A 20,799-nucleotide genomic window follows, 5' to 3' on the forward strand; every position below is an offset into this window, starting at 1 on the left:
TGAATTCATAATAAGAAACACAATCAAACTGTTCTCACAAATACATACCCGTTATCTGTATGATACTTATCTGTGTGACTTCTGGATCACATGTGGGTTGACTTCACAAGTGCATTTTTAGTAAATACCGAACAGTCCTTGTGGCTCTGACAACAGTCACCACAACTACATTCTTAGGAAATAAGTTATTCTGTGTCCCTTGTGTTTGACACCTGGGTCGACCATACAAATGCACATTGAGGAGCTAAGCAAATCTTTGTTTCCTTTCAAGTATATTGAAGTATACAGAGCAAATACTACTATGTTCTGAGAAATTCAGTAATTCCATACGTTGCATTTAAAACCCATATTTTAATGTGTCTCAAATACTAATACACTTTGAAAGAGAATAACCCTATATTTCTTGTATTTCACTTATAGGAAGAACCTAAACAACCATTGGCATAGCCAATAGGTCTCGCCTTTGGGACCTTATAAGTGTTTATCTATGCAACAGTTAATGTTGTTGCACCAAGGATATTATGCTGCATAACTAAATACTTATAAGGTCCCAAAAGCGAGACCTATTGGCAATTCCAGTGCTTGTTTGTTTTGCAGATTTTATATAGCGCGAACTCGACCCGAAGGTATTGGAGCGCATTACATGAACACCGGTTACATTACACATTCAGGCACGGGGAGATTAAGTGATTTGCCAAGAGTCACAAGGATGTGGAGGTGACCCCGAGGTTCGAACCCTGGTTTCCAGCACCAAAGTCGGCAGTCTAGCCGACGGACCACATCCTTTCACCTATTGGCAGCTATTGTTTATTTAACTTATCTTCCCACTGAAATGCAGTGGACTTTAGGAACTATCTCCTGTTCCAATTAAGTGGCCATTTTATAATAAGGCACTAATACCTGACGATTCGAAAGAGTTACGGAATAGAAACTGTGCTATGTCCCTTTTCGGCTTTGTTGTTACCCGACAACAATTTTCCGCATGCGCACTTGACAGTCTGGCTGTCATAAATTGGCACGCCCCCTTCCGTGTCGCGCTTGCGTACGCGGCATTTCGCCTGTCACCAGGAGGTTGATGTGCGTCGCCCCTCACGCCCCCCTTGCTGGCGGTGGCGCCTGCGCACTTGTCATTTCCCTCTGACAGGATGGGCAGGAGGAGGTTGCTGTCCGTCTCCGGCCGCCTATGGTCTTGCGGGTCTTCCCTTACAGCTGCTGCCGACTGCAACTGAGCCCTCACCCCTCCCCGCCCCTCCAAAGCCATGACTGAGCCAGCGGGGACCCCTCAGGCTGACGGTAAGTAGAGCCCTTAATCTCTCCTCGTCTTAAATCCCTGGAGATGGGGCGGAGCGGCCTGCTGAGCCTCGGGCTCCACTGACAGCCTTATTTATCATGGTTCGGAGGCAGGGTGGACAGCTACCGGTGGCCAGCCCTAAGAGTACACATTGTGGCACCCTTGTCCCGGAATGCTACCTACCTGCTCCGGGTGCCCCGAATGACTGGAAGAGATGATGGAGGGAGAACTAGGGTCCGCTGCTTCAGTGTCAGTCAGTCTGCGTCCAGTTAAGAAGGCAGTGGCAGTTATACGAGACATATCGCATTTGTAAGTTGAAGCACTAAAAGGTTCACCTCTCTTGTGCTCAGATGGTGGACGTACGAGCTGGACTGAATAAGAAAGCCATTTGTGGTGTCTGAAATAGCATTGAAGTAGGATAAGGATAGCTTGTGGGTCAAGAACTCGAGCATTTATGCTTGACCAAAAAACTAGCGCTTGTGGTATCCAAAATCTTTGTGTCTAAAATAATTTTACAGAAACAAGTTAAATAAGTGAAAACTTCTAATGTTGTGTGCTCTAGAACGGGCCAAGTGGTCAAAAGTGTCATCTAGAAATGGGCGCACATGTGGCTTTTTGGGGTGGGCGTAGAGGACCGGCATTTTGTGGGGTACCGATAAGGGTTGGTAGGGGAGGCATAAGAAGCAATACATCTCCCAAAACTTGTAGCGAGCATTGCTGTTATGTTGAAAGTAAAACAGGAGCTTGCGTACGTTCTAAGATTCACCTTTAGTTCGCCAATGAACAGATCTCTGCTTGCCTTACCTAGGGTACATAAAGTAGATGTTTTATCTGAAAGATGACTTTACATTTTAGATTCATTTATGGATGAGGTATTGGGAGATGATGTTGACTAAGAATTGGCCTCATGTGGAGCGGGCCTTTATATCTGCAAAGCGCGTTAGATTAACAAATCTACCCTGAATGAAAGTAGGATATTGGTAAAGTAACAGTCTTTTGAAATTAAATGTTTCATTATCTGGCAGAGCACTTATGAAGTTCGTGCCTTAGTTTGTACCTGCAAGTTACAGTACATATAAGTTCTATTTGAATGTTGATGACCCGGATTTTATTTCTACAGCAGGGGTGCACTCTATTGGTCCGGCGTCATACTAGGGGAGAGGTGTGGCGCCGCAGCCAGGGCGACTGACTCCGGAATCTGGGGATCACGGTTCGATCCCTGGTGCCGGCGGCAGATTAGCCCAGCACCATGCGACTCTGGGCAATAGCTTGCTTAACCCCTTCCCCGCTCATGACGGAGCCGCTCCGTCATGAGCCACGGTTGCCGTGTGCTCATGACGGAGCGGTTCCGTCATGTCACGGCCGTTGGCGGCCGCTCTGCCTATGCGGCGCTGTTTCCCCGCCTGTGGGGGGGGACAACGCAACTGGGTGGAGTCATGACTGAACCGCTCCGTCATGAGCACAGCTCAACCGTGGCTCATGACGGAGTGGCTCCGTCATGAGCACAGCGCCACCGCGCTGCCCCCCCCGCACCCCCCAGCGCTGCGGCGGAATTCCCGCCGCAGCGAAGGGGTTAATCTTCCCGACGTCCCCCAGTGCCTAGAGACCCTTACGGGTGATTTTTTTGCGCTTTACAAATGTGGATTATTATTATTCCATATTTTCAGTTTAACCAAATAACAACATCAATTTAAATACAAGTGAATTCAATTGAACTCTAATAGTCAATTTGTATATAACACGAACATGTGGCATGTATTCAGCACTGTCGGACACCCATGATCTAAGAGCTACCAAAAATGCAGTTCGAGCACTATTCGTACAATAAAGCCATTGGGTATTTTCAAAGCCCTTCGGTTGTCCATTGAAAGCCACATGTCAATAGTTCTGCACCACGACCATAGACAGCAATTTGTGAATCCTCGTGTAATGGCGTGAAACCTTCACACAGCCAAACCAGAAGAATGACTGCACCAAACCAACATAGGCCCAATACAACCTGACACATTCAGCAGCATCACAACACAGACCAAAATAGTACAATGTAATATATAGCTACAACAACACAATAAAAATACAGAAATACAAACAAAACACAGATCAACAATATAACAATACAAAAGGCTATCGATGATATAAAAGGCGAACAGCACAACATAATTGATCACCATAACGAAAGATTACAACCCTACAGCAACAATATAAAACTAATATCAAACTACAGCTCTACAACAGAACTCCTTAGAAAATCACCACTTAATGACAACCCAGAACAGACAACATAAGAGGTACACAGTATTACAGCAGATGATAAGGTAATTTATTTATTTGTGCATGATTAATTAAAATCTTTACAAATCGGGTAAACACATTGTAAAGGGAAATTAAAAAGTAGAAAAATCAGTTAGCAAAGAAAAAAAGTTTAAAAGTTCTCTCTGTCCCGTGGATTTACCAGGGTGATTCAAGTTGTGGTTTGCCGTTATTAAAATCAACAGTCCTCAGCCCCTCATATATCTGACCCCAGCAAGTTCAACATTTTTTACAACCTGACAGTTTAGTTTTGTTTTGCTGGGGTTGAAACAAAGTTTAACTGCCTGTCTGCATGTCCGGATTCCGTGAGTTTTAAAGGAGTCTCGCAGAAATTTGCATCTCAGGTCTTTCAAGTTGGGGCAAATGCACAACGCGTGGACAATGTCTTCCTTTCCGGCTTTGCACAGGCGGCATTGTGGTTGAACATTTTTCCTTATCCAAGGTGGTAAGTGAGGAAGTACGGGGATTACACCCAAACGCAGTTTTAGAAATTTTTCTTTCTTTCTTAGGTTCATGCCAACATTAAGATATGCCTGTGGTTGCGTTGTTCCATAATCATTAAGGATTATCCAGGTGTGCGCTTTTTTTGTCAAGGCCTCCTTGTCTTCGACTATGGAGATAAGTCTTTCTACTTTTTGGGCTGTTTTTTTAAACGTCACGTGGTCTGTCGGGCTACCCCACAAGTTGGACAGGCCCAGCACTTCAAGAGAGTCAATTAGGTATTTCCTCGCTGGTGATTTTTGGTGCTGGAGAGTCTCTTCCCAGATGTTGTAGTTTAGGGAATCTTTGTTGGCATTGCGTATCTTATGCCAGGCAACGACGTATGCACACCGTCTTTCTAGAGTTTGTATCATGATGCCAAATTCTAGTCGTATTTGTGCGGAGGAAACGTGTTTTGGCAGGTTAAAGATGAGCCTGTAGGAGTTCGATATAACTATGTCCAAGAGGGTGGCATCTTTCCCTTGAAGGGGTTCGCTCCCGTAGGTGAGTGTTGGTTGCAATTTTACACGAATTACTTGGAGGAGCGGATAAAAGGTCAGATCTGGGAGTTTTGTCTTTAAAGATTTTAAGGCAAGGGAGGTTGCCATTCCCTTGCCTCGCAGAGAGTCCAGCTGAGGTTTGAAGGAGATCTTTGAGTCCAATATTACACCCAAGTATTTATAGGTTGTTACATTTTCCATTCGTTCTCCATTTATGTGCCAATTGCTTTCCCTTTTTTCTTTTTGTAATTTACTGCCATTATTTTAGATTTGTCGAAGTTTATTTGCAGAGCGTTTTTTTTCGAGAAAGAGTAAGTGGTGTTTAGCAGGTGCTGAAGACCTATGGGCGTCTGGCTGATAAGCACCAGGTCGTCTGCATACAGCAGGTTGGATAATGTGGTCTTCCCTAGCTTTGGTGCGTGGCAAGAACTTTTGTCTAGTTCGCCAGGTAGATCGGCTAGGAAGAGATTGAATAGCGTTGGAGCTAGGACACAGCCCTGTTTGAGGCCCTTTGTTGTTTTTATAGGTTTTGAAAGGTGTGTGCCTGCACCTAGTTTAATTTTAATCCAGGTGTTAGAATGAAGTGCTATCAGTATATTTAAGAGGTGAGCTGGTATACCCCATTTGACCAGTTTTTGCCATAGCATGTTACGATCTATATGATCGAACGCAGCAGTGTAATCGATGAACGAAAGATATAAAGATTTATTATTTTCTCTTGCTGATTCCATCAATAGGGTCAGGGCCATGATGTTTGTGATTGTTCCTTGACCCCGACAGAATCCAGTTTGAGTGATCGGTATCACTGAATTATCTGTGGCCCATGAGGTTAATTCCTCCAGTATGTTCCCTGCAAAATATTTTGCTTCTACGTCAATTAAGGCGATCAGACGATAGTTTTTTGGGTCTTTTTTGTTTGTGTTTGTAGATTGGGCTAATTATTGATCCGTGCCATGACTCGGGTAGTATCTGAGTTGTTTTTACATAGTTGAATAAAGGTGTTAGTGCGACGCTCAAACTCTACATCGTTTTTGTACAACATTGGTGGTATGCCGTTGGGTCCAGGAGCTCCTGTTGGTCTTCCTTTCGCTATTTGTCTTTTGATATCGTCTGGCCCAATGGTCAATTCATGTGGGTCCGAATCTGTAGGGATGTCTAGGTCGATCTTTGACTCGTTCGTTCTCGAGAGGAGGGTACTACGTTTGTTGTTTTTTTCTCTTTGGGCACCAGCGACCGTATGATGATTGCCTGATCTTTCCATCGAGTCGTCCGTACTCAAGCTTTTTGGCGCTTCCTCTTTGGTGGCGTCCTCACTGTTAAAATGCCTAGCTAGATGGTTTGTCCATTCTTCCTCTGTGATGTTTGAGTCTATACCAGGATGGTCTGGATTTTTTATTTCCTTAATCATTCGCCAGAATTTAGAGCTGTTTTTTTGATTCCCTTCGTAGAATAACTTTGCCCATAATTGATCGTTTTTGTTTTTCTGTTTCTCCCATTTCTTCTGTTTTAGTGATTTTTATTTATTTATTTATTTTTTTTTTTTTTGGGCTTCCCTCAAGGTTTTCTGCAGTTCTTTGTTGTCTGGATCTTTCCGTATCTTTCTCAGTGTGTGGTTGATTATTCGTTTTTTGATCTTCATTCCCGGAGAGAGTGATGTTTTATTTGGGTTCCCCTTTACGTGGGAAAGCTTATTTGACGATCCTTTTGATAATTTCGCAGTGACTTTTTGAATGAAATTTTGCCATTCTTCTGATGGTGTGTTTATACACTTTGCTGTTAAAGTGTATATGGATTTTACGTCAGAGCTTATGGTGATGATGTTGTTGGGAGTTGCATCGAAGTCGCCTTAGGTTTGAGGTTGTGTCTATCACGAGACCTGTGTATGGCTCAACGTTTGATAGTGCTCTTGCTTTTATAGAAACTTCTTGGGGGAGATGATCACTAAGGTCATTTACCCCTATCCTAAATGTTGTTATCATGGGGAACAAGTTTAAGGATATGAAGGTGTAGTCCAAATGGGAGAATTGTTTATTGGAATGAAACGTTGGAGCCGGTGGGTTGTCGTCGGCAAGACGCCCATTCAATGCCCTTAGGTTGAGATCTTCTAGTTGCCGCAATATTTTTTTTGAGTTGGTTGTTGATTTGTCGGTTTTTGCCATGCTTTGTACTGGTACGCCCCATGCGGCGCTAAGTTCTTGCTGAATGTTATTATCGTATTCTGTGTTAATGAGAAACGTATTGAAGTCACCTCCGACTATGATCAGGTCGGAGGGGTCTTCTTCCGAGATTTTTTTCAATACCTTTATCAATTCATTAGCTGCCTTTCGTTTTTGTTTTGGGTGGATATAAGTGTTTATTATTATGACCTCTTGGGTGTGTTGTTGTAATGTTAACGAGATTTTTGCCGTCAAAATTCCACTTGGTGGGGTTATATGAAACTCTGTAGTTCTTATTGTTCCTATTGTGGCTATAGATGCCAATATTACAAGACCTCCTGATCTGCGTCCAAAAGTAGAATTTTTGCTGGCTGGGAGAAAACATGAAGTGAACCCTTGAATTTCAAATGATTCTTCTTCCCAGGTTTCTTGGAGCAGCAAAAGGTCGAATAAATTTAGATACTGTAAGAATTCGGGGTTGTGTCTTTTGCTTGCCAGACCGTTGATGTTCCAAATGCAAATTTTCATTTGTTTGGCTTTGTCTGTAAAGCTCTCGGTGTTCAGTCCCTTTTGTCAATTTGACTTGTTGGCTGTGTGGATGGTTCGTTGGATCGATGTCCACTTCTGAGTGTTGATTGGCAGGTTTTGATCATTTTGCACGAGTTCCCGTCCACTAGTCGTTTTTTTTCGGCTTTGGAATGTGCTGTCGGCGAGAAGCTCCTTTTAATACAGAGTTGGTCTTTTTTCGCGCCGGTGAACTAGGCGGAAGTAAGAAAGGTGCCGGGTATCGAAGTTGTTCTGCAAGTCGTAGGTCAATCCCCCATTGTTTAAAAATTGTTTTTTCTTCCATTATCTTTTTTGCTGTCTCGGGTGTATTCCAAGTTGTTTTCGTCGTCTCTTGGTGACAGAAGTCATTACTGGGGATGAATTCGATTTGAAACAGATCTGAAGAGTGGATGTTCTCTAGGCTTGTTATTGAATGAAGGAGTTTGAGGATGTTTCCCCTGTTCAGTATGTCATCCCTACCAAGGGACGTATATTCTGGTACGAAGAGGATGACAGTAGGGTTTGCTTGATTGGTGGCATTTTTGGGATTTGATTGGAGACGCACGTGGCTATATTGATTGGACTGAGGTTGGCGGCTTGGGCTGTTCGTAATTGGGTTATTTAGTTGGGCTCTTGGTGTGAAGTCAACTCTTGTTTCGGTTATGTTGCTGTTAGTTGTGCTGTTTGTTGACTGAGTAAGTTCTGTATTACTAATAATAATCCTTGTAGTAGGCATAGTTTCTTGTGTTAAGTTAAATTTGGTTTTTGGGTCATTGGTTTTTTTTGGTGCCCAATTTTTGTGGTCAAGTAATTGTTTATTTTCTTCCGGATGAAATTTCTGAGTTGGACTTCTAGTTGTCTTTTGAACTATGGCATGAAAAGAGTTGGTTGGCTGCTCTTCTAGTGCCTCATGTTGCGGTGTGCATGTGCGTTGCTCCGTTTCCGTTGCTTCTATAAGGCTTATGCTATCTACTTGCTGCAGGTTGAGTTGTTTTTTAGTGTAAGGACTGGCGTTTGGTAGGAGCTTTTTCATCCCTTTCCTTTTTTTCCTTCGGGTTTTATTCAGTGCTTTGCTATTCACTGCTGTCAGTTCAGTTGAGGTTGCTGTTTGGTTTACGGACTCGACACCTGGTTCCTTTAGCTGGGTTGAAGTAGATTCCCAGCACTCTGCGGTTGAGTTGGTGGTTGCTCTCAGAGCCGCTACTGACTTGGGATCCTGTAATTCTTGTTTTGGAATTGATGTTACATTACAGTCTTGCATTTGGGGGATTGTTGATTTTATTTCTCGCATCAAATCCCCTAGCATAGATGGCATTGTAGCTAGTTTATCTAGTATCAATTCCCATGAGCATAATTGGGGCGGTGATTTGATCATGTAAGTCGCTTCCTGGCCCCTTTTTATGAGACCATTTAGTTCAGATATCTTCCCCTCAATGCCTAGTATTGAGGTTGCTATTGATTGTAAAACGGTATGCTGAGTGTCCATTTTTTGCGATTGGAACTCTAGTGCTTTGGCCGATGTTTGCAGAGTATTTATGATTATAAGCCATGGAATTTCCAATAGTGGATTTGTCATGCTTTTGCTATTCCCCTGGCTTGGTAAGATGTTTGATTCTTCAAGTGGAGTAGTGTGCTCTGGTCTTAGGTTGTAAGAGGCGACTAGATCTTCCCATTCCTGTGTGGCTATAAATGTCATATCGTTTTCCGCGGAGCTGGTCGTGGAATTGGAGTCACTATATTGGGATAGAGTGCGACGCATTATTGATTTGAGACCGGTTGTCCCGATCTGGGCTCTTATTTGCCCCCCATTGTCTGTTTTTGTTCTAATTGGGGTCTCTATTTGTATAGGAAAGATGTTAGTCAGTTGAAGTTGTTCTTCTGACGTTATTTCTTGCTTGATGCCCAGACTGTCCCGGGTTATTGTGTTGGATTGTTGCCCCTTTGGGGAATTGCTATTTGTTTGGTAGGGCGACACGTCTTGGCTGTTCCCGCTGTTTCCACCCTTGTTGCCCTCTATCTTGGGAGGGCTTCGCAGATTCTGATTCTGGCTGTCCTGACTTTCCTGATGCAATTTGTTAATTTTAATTGAGTGTGGCTCCTCCTTAAAGATGGAATTTAGGGAGTTAGCTGCTTTAGCGGGTTCGCCCATTTTTGGTGTGGTCTCTCTTGTGCGGGCGTCCGTGTCCGTGTCGCGTTTGTTAGCCGAGCTTTGGTGGTCTCTTCTAATGGCTCCTTGGTCTGCCTTTAGCGGGGATGTTATTAAATTCCTCGTCACCGGCGGTGTTTTTGTTGCTGGTGGGTCGTCTAGTATAGTGCAACTGCTCCCCCCTACAGGCAGTGATGTGTCATTTGTGTGACTATCGGAGCAAGCATAGATGGGTGCCCCAAGTAGGAGAGAAGTTTGCAGTCCTTCTATACATCCAGTCTTAGAATAGATTGCTATTCCTGGGTCTTTCAAGAAGGAAAATTTTGTGTATATTTTGGGTTGTTTAGTGCATTTCCTTTTTGTTTCCGGTGTTCCTTCTATAGAAATGAGCTCCTTTGATTCGCTTGGGACCTTTGGTTGTGATTTGGTCTTAGCGGTTGGGGCCTGCGGTGTTGATGGTGATGAGCCGGGTGCAGCGGCTGTTGGAAGTTCCGATTGTTGCTGTTGGTGTACCATGATAGAACTCAGATGGGTGAAGCTAGCCTTTAATGATATGTTGTCCCGCCCTATTCTGTTTCTATTTCCGTTTTCATTTGCGTTTGAGGCTGGAGTTGATGATGCCATTAAATCGCTTCTTTCCATCTTTATTGAGATGTTGTGAGTTCCCTCTTGGGGGGGCCTTGAGGGCCTTGAGGACCTTCTTGATGCAGTTTTGGGTGCAACTCAGGTTCTCTCTTTTTTTTTTTTTTTTCCTAGGCTTTGTAGGGGATTTGGGGTTGAGTAACAATTCCCTGACTCTGCCAGATCTCATTCCAGCTGCCTTGGAGGCTCTGTTTGGGGTTTTTAGGTTGGTTGAGTGTATTATTCCGTTAAGTTTAAAGTTGAAATTGAGATGTTAGTGTTTTTTTTCCTGATCTTTTTTTTTTTTTTTTGATCTACTGACAGAGCTTTATTTCCTCTCTTCGTGTGCCCGTCTGGGGCTGCTGTCCGGCGGGCTGGTTTGGGCCTCTGAGCTACCTCTGAGGTCTGATGCTGTCCTGATGGTGGTGTGGTAAGGTGAAGCAGAAGCGGGAATTAAGAGAATTAAAAGGAAGGTCGGTACCTGAGCGGCGTATTTTGGCGTTTGGCCTCCGAGAGGAATCACCCCCCCTCTGGCCTCTGCCGTTCCTTGTGCCCTGGCCCCCCCCCCCCCCTCACACCTCACATCTCTCACCTCGCCTGCTGGTTGTTGGCTGAAAGCTGGCTGAAGTCGCAGTAAGCCTCAGCGAGTCGGCGGCCGGCAGCTGATGTCCCCGCCGCTCGCAGCTCAGTCCGCCCGATCCGCTGGCAACTCTCTAATGATGGCGGCGGCTCAACCGGATGGCTCCACCTCCACCTCCGACTGCACCACTCGCCACCTGCCCGCCGCCGCCGAGCCCACTCGCCACGTTTTCGTGAAGCCGTAGAGCCGGGCGGGGCAAGAGCGGGACCGGCAGCCCCCCTCAGCGAAGACAGGAGAGCCGGGAGAGCCAGGAAAGTCGTCAGTAGTTCAAAGCCGAAGCTGGGGCAGGACCGGGAGCCGATGCTCACCGCGACTCACCGCTCAACCTGAGTAGCAACACCCTCCTCTCTCACAAGGACCGCCTCCGGAAGCACGTGATCTGGCACTACAGCATTACAGCAAAAAGACACAACAAAACTCTGTAACACACTCAATATAAATAATATAATACACAAATGATCATACATGTAGCACAGGAAATCAACAAAACATAAACTCAACAGGGCAATAACAACCTCCTCCACCAAATCATCGCTCCACCTTCCCCACCTGCTGTATTTAAAGTGGATACACATTTTTCTGAAATCCATATACTCCAGAGTGTAAGCAATTTAACATGGAAGATGCACATTGATGGGAGAGGTTTTGTATATGAAATGTGCACTGCATATTTTGTGTACATAGTGTACATCCTGTGGACTTTTCACGAGGTATCAATACTGATATAGCTCTAAGCTGCCTCCATTATAGTCCTCAAAAGAAAACTATTTACCTTAACTACATTGCATGTGTTCTATCTGTTTTTTCGTTTGCATAGTCTGAGAAAGGCACAATAGCCAAATGCGATAGCCTTGGCTGTATAGAAAATAAAGCAACCAAATTTGAGTGCCGGAACTTCTGTTCAATGAGGATCAAAATCATGAAATGAGGAGGATGGTCCTCTAATTAGGCAGGCACCCAACGTATACAATTCCTGTTTCGAAAACCTATAAAGTATTGAAATTCCTCCGGTTAAGTTTAGTTAGACAGGCAGCCTTAGTTCTCTTGTAGTCCATGGATCAACCCAAGCCATAATGATTTCATTTGTTCCTCAGCCCAGACCACCAGGTCCTACTAAGCATGGTCTTTAGCCGTACCTGGTGCTATCTTGGTCCCGGGTCCGGCCCTAGGCTAGAACCTGTGCCCAACGCCCCAAATCCTGCCCTACTGTGTAGTCCTTTCTTGCTGTGCTCATCAAGTTCTGGACAAGGGGCATGATCTTTGACCATTTTCTGTATTCAGCTTTCGCATATACCAGCTCGTTAGTGTTTTTTTTTTTTTTTTTTTTGCTTGCACTGCTACTTGCATGTATATGTAACACCTTCTGTGGTTTATTAACAAGGCAGCCTTATTTTATACCTTTTGTCTGAGATCAGAGGTATTTTCCACTCCTCTATTTATGTGTATTTTATTATTTATGTAAAGATATAGCAATAGAGCTGCCTTTTAATTAAACACAATTGAAACTTTTCATTACCAAAATGCACCAGAAAAGAATTAAAAAAACTTCTCTGTGAGCATCTGTGTTTGCGGAATGCATGTAATTTTCCTATTATGCTGAAGCTCTTCATAAAGTCCCCTTTGTGTTTTTTAATATCTACATGCGCACTTTGGCTCGGCTCCTTAACCAAACGGGGCCAGACATTACATATACACAAACCATACTCAATTTGCCTTTGGGTTCTCCCAGAGGTGTTTAAACCATCAAACTTGGCAAAGAGTCTATATCCTTGTATGCTGAGGGATGTAGAAAAATTATGAAATTGAATCATTGTAAATCGAGTTGATTTAATCTGCAAGTACCACAGTGCTTCAGATGATAGCCTGACCAGATACCATGGGCTTCTGTCCTTCTCCTTCCCCATTAGTCTGCAACTTGGCTTTCTAACCGGTTTGGTTGATAAAACTGTAGGTGTTTATTATTTCCAACTAAAATGCCTGCCAGATTCTGACTTTTATTGATAATGAATTTCATGTTCCTATTATCAGCACTTTGGTACTGTGTAAATCTTTGTATCTGCCCCTGCTAAAAATCTGAATTGTCTTCAGGCTATTCAAAATACTACTGCTAGAGTCGTTTGCAATGTCCCTAAACATCTACCATATTTCACTAGTTATTAAATACCTGCATTGGTTACCTGTTCGATGCAGGGCGATTTTAATGTGATTTTAAAGTCTATTGTCCTAGTTAATAGGGTAGTCAATTATATGGTTTTCTTGACTTATTTTGCCTCCAAATTCTGCAGGGATAACTCGGTTTGTAATCTTCGATCTACTTCTCAACGTTTGTAGAACAAAACTGTTTCTTTTGGGTATCACTCCTTCTCAGTTGCTGCAGCCAAATAGGGGATATTTTTTTAGCAATTCTAATGTAGAATCAGCATACTCCTCCTTAAAAGAAGACATTCACATAAAAACTTGAGGCAACCGTAACTTTAACTATCAAGACTAAGATTCATTACGTTTTCAGAAACCTCATCAAATTCAAGTCGGGGAGAAGAGTGGACAAGTACTCAATTTCCACATCCAGTTTCTCATCCTCTGTGGAAGAGTTTTGAAAAAACGAATTAAGATGTGTCAATATATTCGGATGACGAGGAGAAAAGAAATCAAGAGTTTCTCCTGGTCAGATTGACTACCTCTTAGTTGGACTTTGAAATAGACTTACTATTTAGACACCTTTTAGTGTAAATTGTTTAAGAGGGGAAAACGTTTTTTTTTAATGCTGAACAAGTCTTCTGTCTTTGGTGTATTTTGCGTTTATTTTATGTAAAATTGTACATATGTGTATTTAGGGACTGCGGGGTACTCTATATGTAATTATTGGTTGGTATGACTTCATGTTTCTCATTTATTGGAATATTGTGCTTGATTAAAGCAGTCTCAATGATAATTGTCTCGTGATAAATCTAGATTGTATCTAATTAATCTTCACTATATACTGCTCTTTTATTTTTGTAGGAACACCATTAATAGCAACAGTTCCTGCGAATATGTCCCTGTACTCGATCACAAATCTGTTTGGCATCGAGGTACATAAGGTAGTTTCTGTCACATGCCAAATCATAGGGGCAGCTAGATTGGTATGTGAGGTTGCAGCCTTCTAGGGGATAAGCTAGTGCTGTTCCTACAAATTAGTGATTCAGTTACTTCTGAGAAGAGAATCTTTGAGCCTTACTCAATTCCTGAAGTTTAATTGGATTTTGTGATCCGGCTAGCTACAATAATCAAGTCATTGATATTATTGAGCCCGAAGATTACTATATAATGTTATTAAGCGAATCCGTTCATGTGTTTCATTGTAAATCATTCACATGTATATTGAGTTTTGGAATTGTGCACAATTATACTATACAGTAACTTGGAGTCACCCTGAAGGTTATAGTTGGATAGAGTTATTTATGCTTCTGTAGTGTCTAAAATTTTAAGGTACATTTGTTAACCATATAAATTAACTGGGGATTGAAGGTGAAAGGCTCACATTTTCCTGCCCTTTTTACGGGCCTAGTGCTTTTGATATCATGAATTCTCACTTTGGTTGTACCTGTTTGACTGGCTTGATTAGTCCTCCTTGAGAAAAAAACAATCATATTTACAAAATATTTAACAGTGCAGTACATTCAAAATGACCTTATGTATTCACATTGTAAACTTCAGAACAAGAAAGACTTGTTTCTAACTATGCTTGCGTTGTGTGTAAAGTATTAGTGAAAGAAACCAATTGTTAAACACGGAATTAATGTTAGTAACGTTTGTCGTGGAAAAAAAGGAAGTGGATGCCAAACATGACGAGGAGAAATATATTTTTTAAGTTACTACTTCAGAAAAGAAAATACTTTTGAGCACACTCGTAGATCTGTCAGTTATCTAGTAAGCTGTAGGGCATATTTGAAATTTAGTTATATCCCACTAGCAGTAGTAAATGTCCAAATTGTCATGGCAAGTCCTCCACTTACTTACTTTGGAAAGTATTGCAGTATGTTATTGCCTAAATGGCATTTTAAGAATTCTTTTCCCCATATTTGAATTTAAAATTGTTTAGATAAATTATTGCATTTGAGAGTGCTGCAAAAATATAATGTTGGTGCTATAATTTGATATACATAAACACATTAAACTGCCTTAATTAAATGTATACTTTACGAATAAACTGCCTAGAACCTGTACAAAAACCTTGTGAAGCGAGAAAAGTATATGTCTGTAAGCTGCAGTGCAGCTCTCTTGAATTGTGGGTGTGATACATGTGTGCTTGGTACTTAATTGTGTGTTCCATTCAGCGTGGGTACTAACATTTCTTTAACTTAATCTCTTTGAGGTGTAAAGGTATCTTTCATAAACCCACTTTCTCCCTCTAGGGCACCTCAAGTGATCACTCTTTATTTGTATACCTCTCAGAATCTTTCATCTCTGTTGTAGCATTCTTGCAAAAATCAACTATAGCAGTTAACACTGCCTTATGCTTGGTTTCTTCTATACCTTACCAATCTTAGTTCTGTACTATGGTGAGGCCTTCTACTGATCCAGACTCTTGACTTTTTTTATTGGATCAATCTTTCACCTCATGCCCTCTGATGCGCCCCCTCTGCTTCTATTGATGGTGAAGGAGCGTACTCTTTTCTCCTTCATGAATGCAAATATTTCTGAATTTGCTTTATCTACCTCCTCTTTCTGGTTGCGATTACCATGCAATTAGTTATGCCATTGTCCCATGAACCTAGATATCAAGCAGCCCATTTAACTTTTTTAGTCACTATATCGTCTTTCAAAGGTGTTCCTTCTTCACCCGTAAAACTGTCTGCAGCCTGCTATTCAATCAACAGGCGGAACCCATAGGGAATTTTTGAAGCGTTGGTTTAGCCTCCTTACTGTACTCAGTCACCAGTATACACCAGTGAATTCTGGTGCATGTTGCTTTCAATTGTGCTTTTTCATCTTTACATAACAGCGATTGTGGTCAGTTTCCTGACGTGATTTCCTGAACTACCACCAGCTAGGAAAAAATGGAGATGTGCGAAATTTGTATTACGTGAGCAAAGTTTCATGCTGAACCCGAGAAGTGGCTTATCTGTTATTTACGTACACTGTGAACCCTCAAACAGTTCGTGAACTCATTCCTTAGAGGCCTATCTTAACCGAAGGGAACTCCAGCCATCCCATACGTAATAAATTAACATTTATTATTCAGACAAGTGCCCAGAGGCAACTCTTTGTGCACTGTGCTCCTAAACCAAATCATTCTTTCTGCATCCTGTTAATGAATAATGCACATATGAAGTGAAAAGCATTACCCACTCAGTCAAGCTTTTGAAACTGTATGCCTGAGAATATCCTTTGCACGTTAAATAATTCAGGAATGTTGGCCAGAATCTGGAAACTGCAGAAGGAGCTTGAGCTGACTTAGTAGCCCTCAAGCAGATTCTACCTAATTAACCTCAGTTTGCTAATAAGGAGATTGGAAGTTATGTATGGAATGCAGATTTAAAAGACTTACCAAGGCCGAATTACATTGACAATGGAGTAGGTTGTGCTCTGGCTTCAGGAGACCGTGCCTTCTCAAATGTGTTTCAGGTCACTTGGTCTATTAATGTCTTTACACTAAATCATTTCAAGTTCTTTGTTCTGTCAGCTGTTGTGTTTAACTCTAGGTGTGTTCTCAATACTTGCATTTCTTTGTTTTAGTGGGCCAGTTACTATGGTTTGGAATTTACATTTAGATTTAGTTCACTAGCACTTATACATTGGCAGTGTTTGTAATGCATGTATATTGATGCCTCGCCTGCGGATGCAGTGCATATTAAGTTATTCTTTTTTGCGTTCATGGTATTATACAATACATTTGAAAACTGTTTGTTCCAGCGCTTACACCCCACCCTCCTGTAAGGATCTACTTTTTTGTGTATTTAATATTCGCCAGGTGCTCCATGCTCTGTATTCTGATACTGCACTCCATTTATTTTTATGTCTGAGTTTTGACAGCGCCACTGTCAGAGATCTGTTGCTATCCACATACATAGAGTGGACTTTGGGTCCGCTTCTTTAAGTAGTTTTTCTTTCTTTAACCAACATCTTTAGACCACTAGCTGGAGACTTGTCAATCACATCACATCTTGGCTTGGCGCAGTTGAGTAAACTCTCACCTAATGGTATTGGTTGTTTGCGTGCATCCTTCCACCTCCACATAGTTCTTGCATTGAACTGCATGGGAGACTACTTAACCGCTATAGCCCTCTGCCCGCTCCTACTGCTTTCTTCTTTCTATAGTGTGTTTGCTAATGCTCCATGGATTAGAACATACAACCTAGACCTGTTGGTGTTGCCAATGCTTGTTTGCTTCTTAACTGTTGTACCTCTATTATTTTCTCTTTCCTCCTGAGTTTGTTTTTGCTTACTTTCTGTCATTGTATCATATTCTCCCATTGGTTTTTCTCTTACTTTAAGTTGCACTCAAGGCACTTGGATGAAGTCCTAATTTGTTGCACATATTTAATCTGTTTCCTACTGTTTAGTCATGACTGTACATTGTTTTTGCACAGACTGTTCATTGCAACAGTGACTTATATTTACGTCGGTAGTTAGGCTTTTGACAAAAGTGTGTGCTTCTGGGTGTTATTGATTTGCCTGTTGTGTTAGTCTGTCAAAAGTTTCCAGTCTCTATGTGACCAGTCAGCAGATGAGTCTGACCCATGTGCTCGACGTGCTTACTATATCCGTATAAGACGACTTAGTTTGGATCAAGAGGTTGGAGATACAATAATAGCCATTTTTAGATCTGGTCTGAGAAAAGAGGCGTTTGTGCAATGGGAGTCACCTAAAGGAGAATCGCTGTGAAGGACAACAGCTGCTTTTATTTTCTGATTTCTTCTGAGACACTGAAGAGGAAACATCTGTCTATGGAACTAAAGGACCTGGCATGATATGCTGGTGTTCGGGTTAAAGAGCACCTCTTCACTTCTGTAAATTTGAAATTGGGAAGTTGATAACGCACACTGAATCAGTTGAACGCCTAATCTTACTCATTGGATGCGCTCTGTGCCTTGCAGTGATGATGCTTGAGATATGAGGCCGGATAGTGCTCCTGACCGCTGGGATCTGCTTGCTAAGAGTGGACAAGCATGGGTATCGGAGAGGCTGGTCCCCTCAAAAGTATTATGTTTTTTCCCCCCTACATCCCTTTCTGTGTTGCAGTACTTACACGATTTAATGTAGTGCATTATGTACAAGCAGACCAAATTACAGGATAAACCAGTACAATTATGATAGACGGTGAGTCTGGCTTTAAAGTCAAATTGCTGCTACGGTACAGCTGGAATAACAGGTCAGCACTGCTCGGAGTGGGATGCGCGGAGTTGTTGGAGCAAGGCTGCGGCTCGCTATGAGCTGGGCTTGTGCCTTGAACCAGGAGGTTGCAGCTCCTCTATAGGAACATAACTGGGGTAAAGGGAGCAACTGGGTAGCAGCACGGTTGTGGGTGTTGGGTGGGGCCCGGGTGACCGAGCAGGCCAGGGGCCCAACCCCATGCATGCGCCAGTCCAGGGGCCCGCATATGGCTGGGACCTGGGGCCGGGTGGGTGGAATGGTCGGATGAGTGGAATGGTCGGATGAGACACATGTGCCTTATTTGCTAACCATCATTGGGAGGTCCATCCTCCTGTATCATTTCTTAGAATTGCATCCGCATCCCGTCCCATGCTGATGCGCTAGGCTTTTTGCGATGGCATTGCACCGCTTCATGATGAAGGTTAGCGCTTTCGACATCTCACCATCTCAGCAGTCCTTTATGCCATTGGGTGAATGGAGGCTGTTGGGTATCCCGCCAGTGTAGTATAAGGGTGTGTTTGGCCTGTAGAAGGGCCAGATTCGCGAATCAGGCTCAAATTGTCAGAGTCTTTCTCTACTAATAAACCCCTAAGGCCATCGCTTCCCATGTGTTTAAGTGGAGAGCTCTGTGATCGTGGCAAGATTGTCGTGTATGACCTGCCAGTAAGCGTTGGGTAGGACCAGAGGATATGTTGGAAGTCTGCTGTGTTGGACCGGCATTTTGAGCAGGTGAGGGCAGCTGGGGAAAAATGCGGTCAAATTTGGATGGGGTAAGGTAAGCCCTACGTGATATCATATACTGGATTTATTTGAATCGTGCACTGTGTGATATTCCCTGCGTGGGCTCAAGTTCCAGTGTCCACTCTGTGTCGTGAAGGGGGTGCCCAATAGCAAATTCCAAGGTGTTCCCAGACTGCTTTATTTAGTCATGTTATCAAATAACATCCCGTACCCACGATTTAAAGAATGTGTATGACTGCATGGGGGAGATGTTCCTCTTTTATCGTTTGCCATAGCTGGCGGCATATAGCCAGTAGTTGTCCATGGACGAGGAATTGACCCAGGTCTTGCCATAATTGATCAACTGTTAGTAAGTGCTGGTCCTGAAGCAGATTACCCACTGTTAGTCGATATGGCGTGCCATGCAGCTAGATCCCCGCCCGTGAAGAACCAGGGGAATCTACGCAGGCCACACAGGAGAATCAGTGGTGTGTATGAAAGGACGTAGCGCGTCCTTTGGAACACACCATTGATGTATTTGCGGGCCACCGAGACATGTAGGGACCAAGAGCAGTGCAACATTATAGAGGGTTGAAGGAGTTCGTAGAGGACAAAAAGCGGTAGGGGCCTGTTCCCGGCACTGGTTTCATACGGGTTGACGCCAGCCAGCCAGTGAGAGACCCACTGAAGTTGGGCTGCAGGATAGTAGAATTAGAAGGATGGGGCTCCCAATCTGCACAACCCCACTGGTAATTGGAGTTTGTTATGAGTGATACGGCGTCTCTTGTTTTTTATTTATTATCGAGTTTTATATAGCACTAGTCTGACGCGAGGGTATCGGAGCGCTTCACAACAGTTTTTGAGCAAGATTCATACAATAATGCAGTATTCTACATATAGGTTCGGAAGTCCTAGTGTGCTGAGCAGCATTGAGGTAGTCCGTGAGTCCTGAGATAACCTCAGAGTGCACGTTGGCTTGGGGTTGAACCACCTGGGGGGGGGGGGGGGGGGGCAGTTAGTTGTCAAATAGCAGGGAGGAGATAAGTCTTAGAGATTCAATGTCTGGGAGAGACGACGAGCAGGGATTTGCCTTTAGATGGCGGCTATTCATTCGGGAGGGAGCGGTTGAGGAAAAGGACTTTTAGGTGTTTTTTGAATTTTGTGAAGGACGAGAGTCCTGATACCGACTGGGATGGCGTTCCAGATTTTGGGTGCGTTTCCGGCGAAGGACCGTGCGGCAGTTTTTTGTTTGCGTGTTTTCACAGGGATATGAGTAGTAGGGTGCTGGAGCTCCTGAGGTTCCTTGTCTGACCAGCCTTTTTGAGTTTAGCAACCAAATACTCCGGTTCTCCTGTGTGCAGGGCTTTGTGTGTGAGGCAGGCAGTTCTGAAACTGGCACGCAGTTCGATTGGGAGCCATTTTAGTTCTCTGAGTTCTGGTGAGATGTGGTTGTATTTCCTGATTCCAGTGACCATTCTAGCTGCTGCGTTGAAAGTAGTTTTGAGGGGAGCTAGGTGAGATTTTGTTGTAGCAGTGAGGGTGGCATTCCCATAGTCTAGTCTGGATAGCACCAGTGATTGGGTGACTTGTTTGAGGTCGTTTGTTCGGATGAATGGTTTTATTTTGTTAAGTAGCTTCAGGTTGACAAAGGCACTCTTTGCAGGGTTCTTGATGTGTTTGGCCATGTTGAGTTTTGAGTCTAGGGTGATTCCTAATGATTTAACGGAGTGGGTCTGAGTGTGATTGCCGTTAAGAGCATTCAAAGCTTGGTTGAGTTTTAAGTGGTTAAGTGACAGCCAATGTTGGATTTCTTTTAGAGTGACATTTAGTCTGTGAATGTCATCAATGGAGGAGGTTTATAGATCGATCTGGGTGTCCTCTGCATAGAGGTGGAAAGGGATGTTAGCATTTTTAGGTCTCGCCTGGCGAACGCAGCGCAAAGCGCTGCTGTCCGCCAGCGAGATCTATTGTTGCTGACTTCCCTCGGAAGTGGGACAGGAGATGGGCACGCGCAGGCTCTCGGCGGATTGGAG

At 43.3% G+C, this 20,799-nt stretch overlaps 1 protein-coding gene across 1 annotated transcript in view; it reads left to right on the forward strand.

Annotated features, from left to right (window-relative positions):
• The first annotated feature begins 1,014 nt into the window (after positions 1–1,014).
• RABEP1 (rabaptin, RAB GTPase binding effector protein 1) overlaps positions 1,015–20,799 on the forward strand; it is a 989,154-nt gene continuing 969,369 nt past the window's right edge. Inside the window, exon 1 of the mRNA XM_085649558.1 lies at positions 1,015–1,293. Within this exon, the coding sequence (XP_085505684.1) occupies positions 1,260–1,293 (34 nt within the window). The 5' untranslated portion in view covers positions 1,015–1,259. The remainder of the gene's footprint in view (positions 1,294–20,799) is intronic.

This window comes from Triturus cristatus, chromosome 3_2 (genome assembly GCF_964204655.1).
Source record: "Triturus cristatus chromosome 3_2, aTriCri1.1, whole genome shotgun sequence".
In the NCBI taxonomy this organism is placed as follows: Eukaryota; Metazoa; Chordata; class Amphibia; order Caudata; family Salamandridae; genus Triturus; species Triturus cristatus.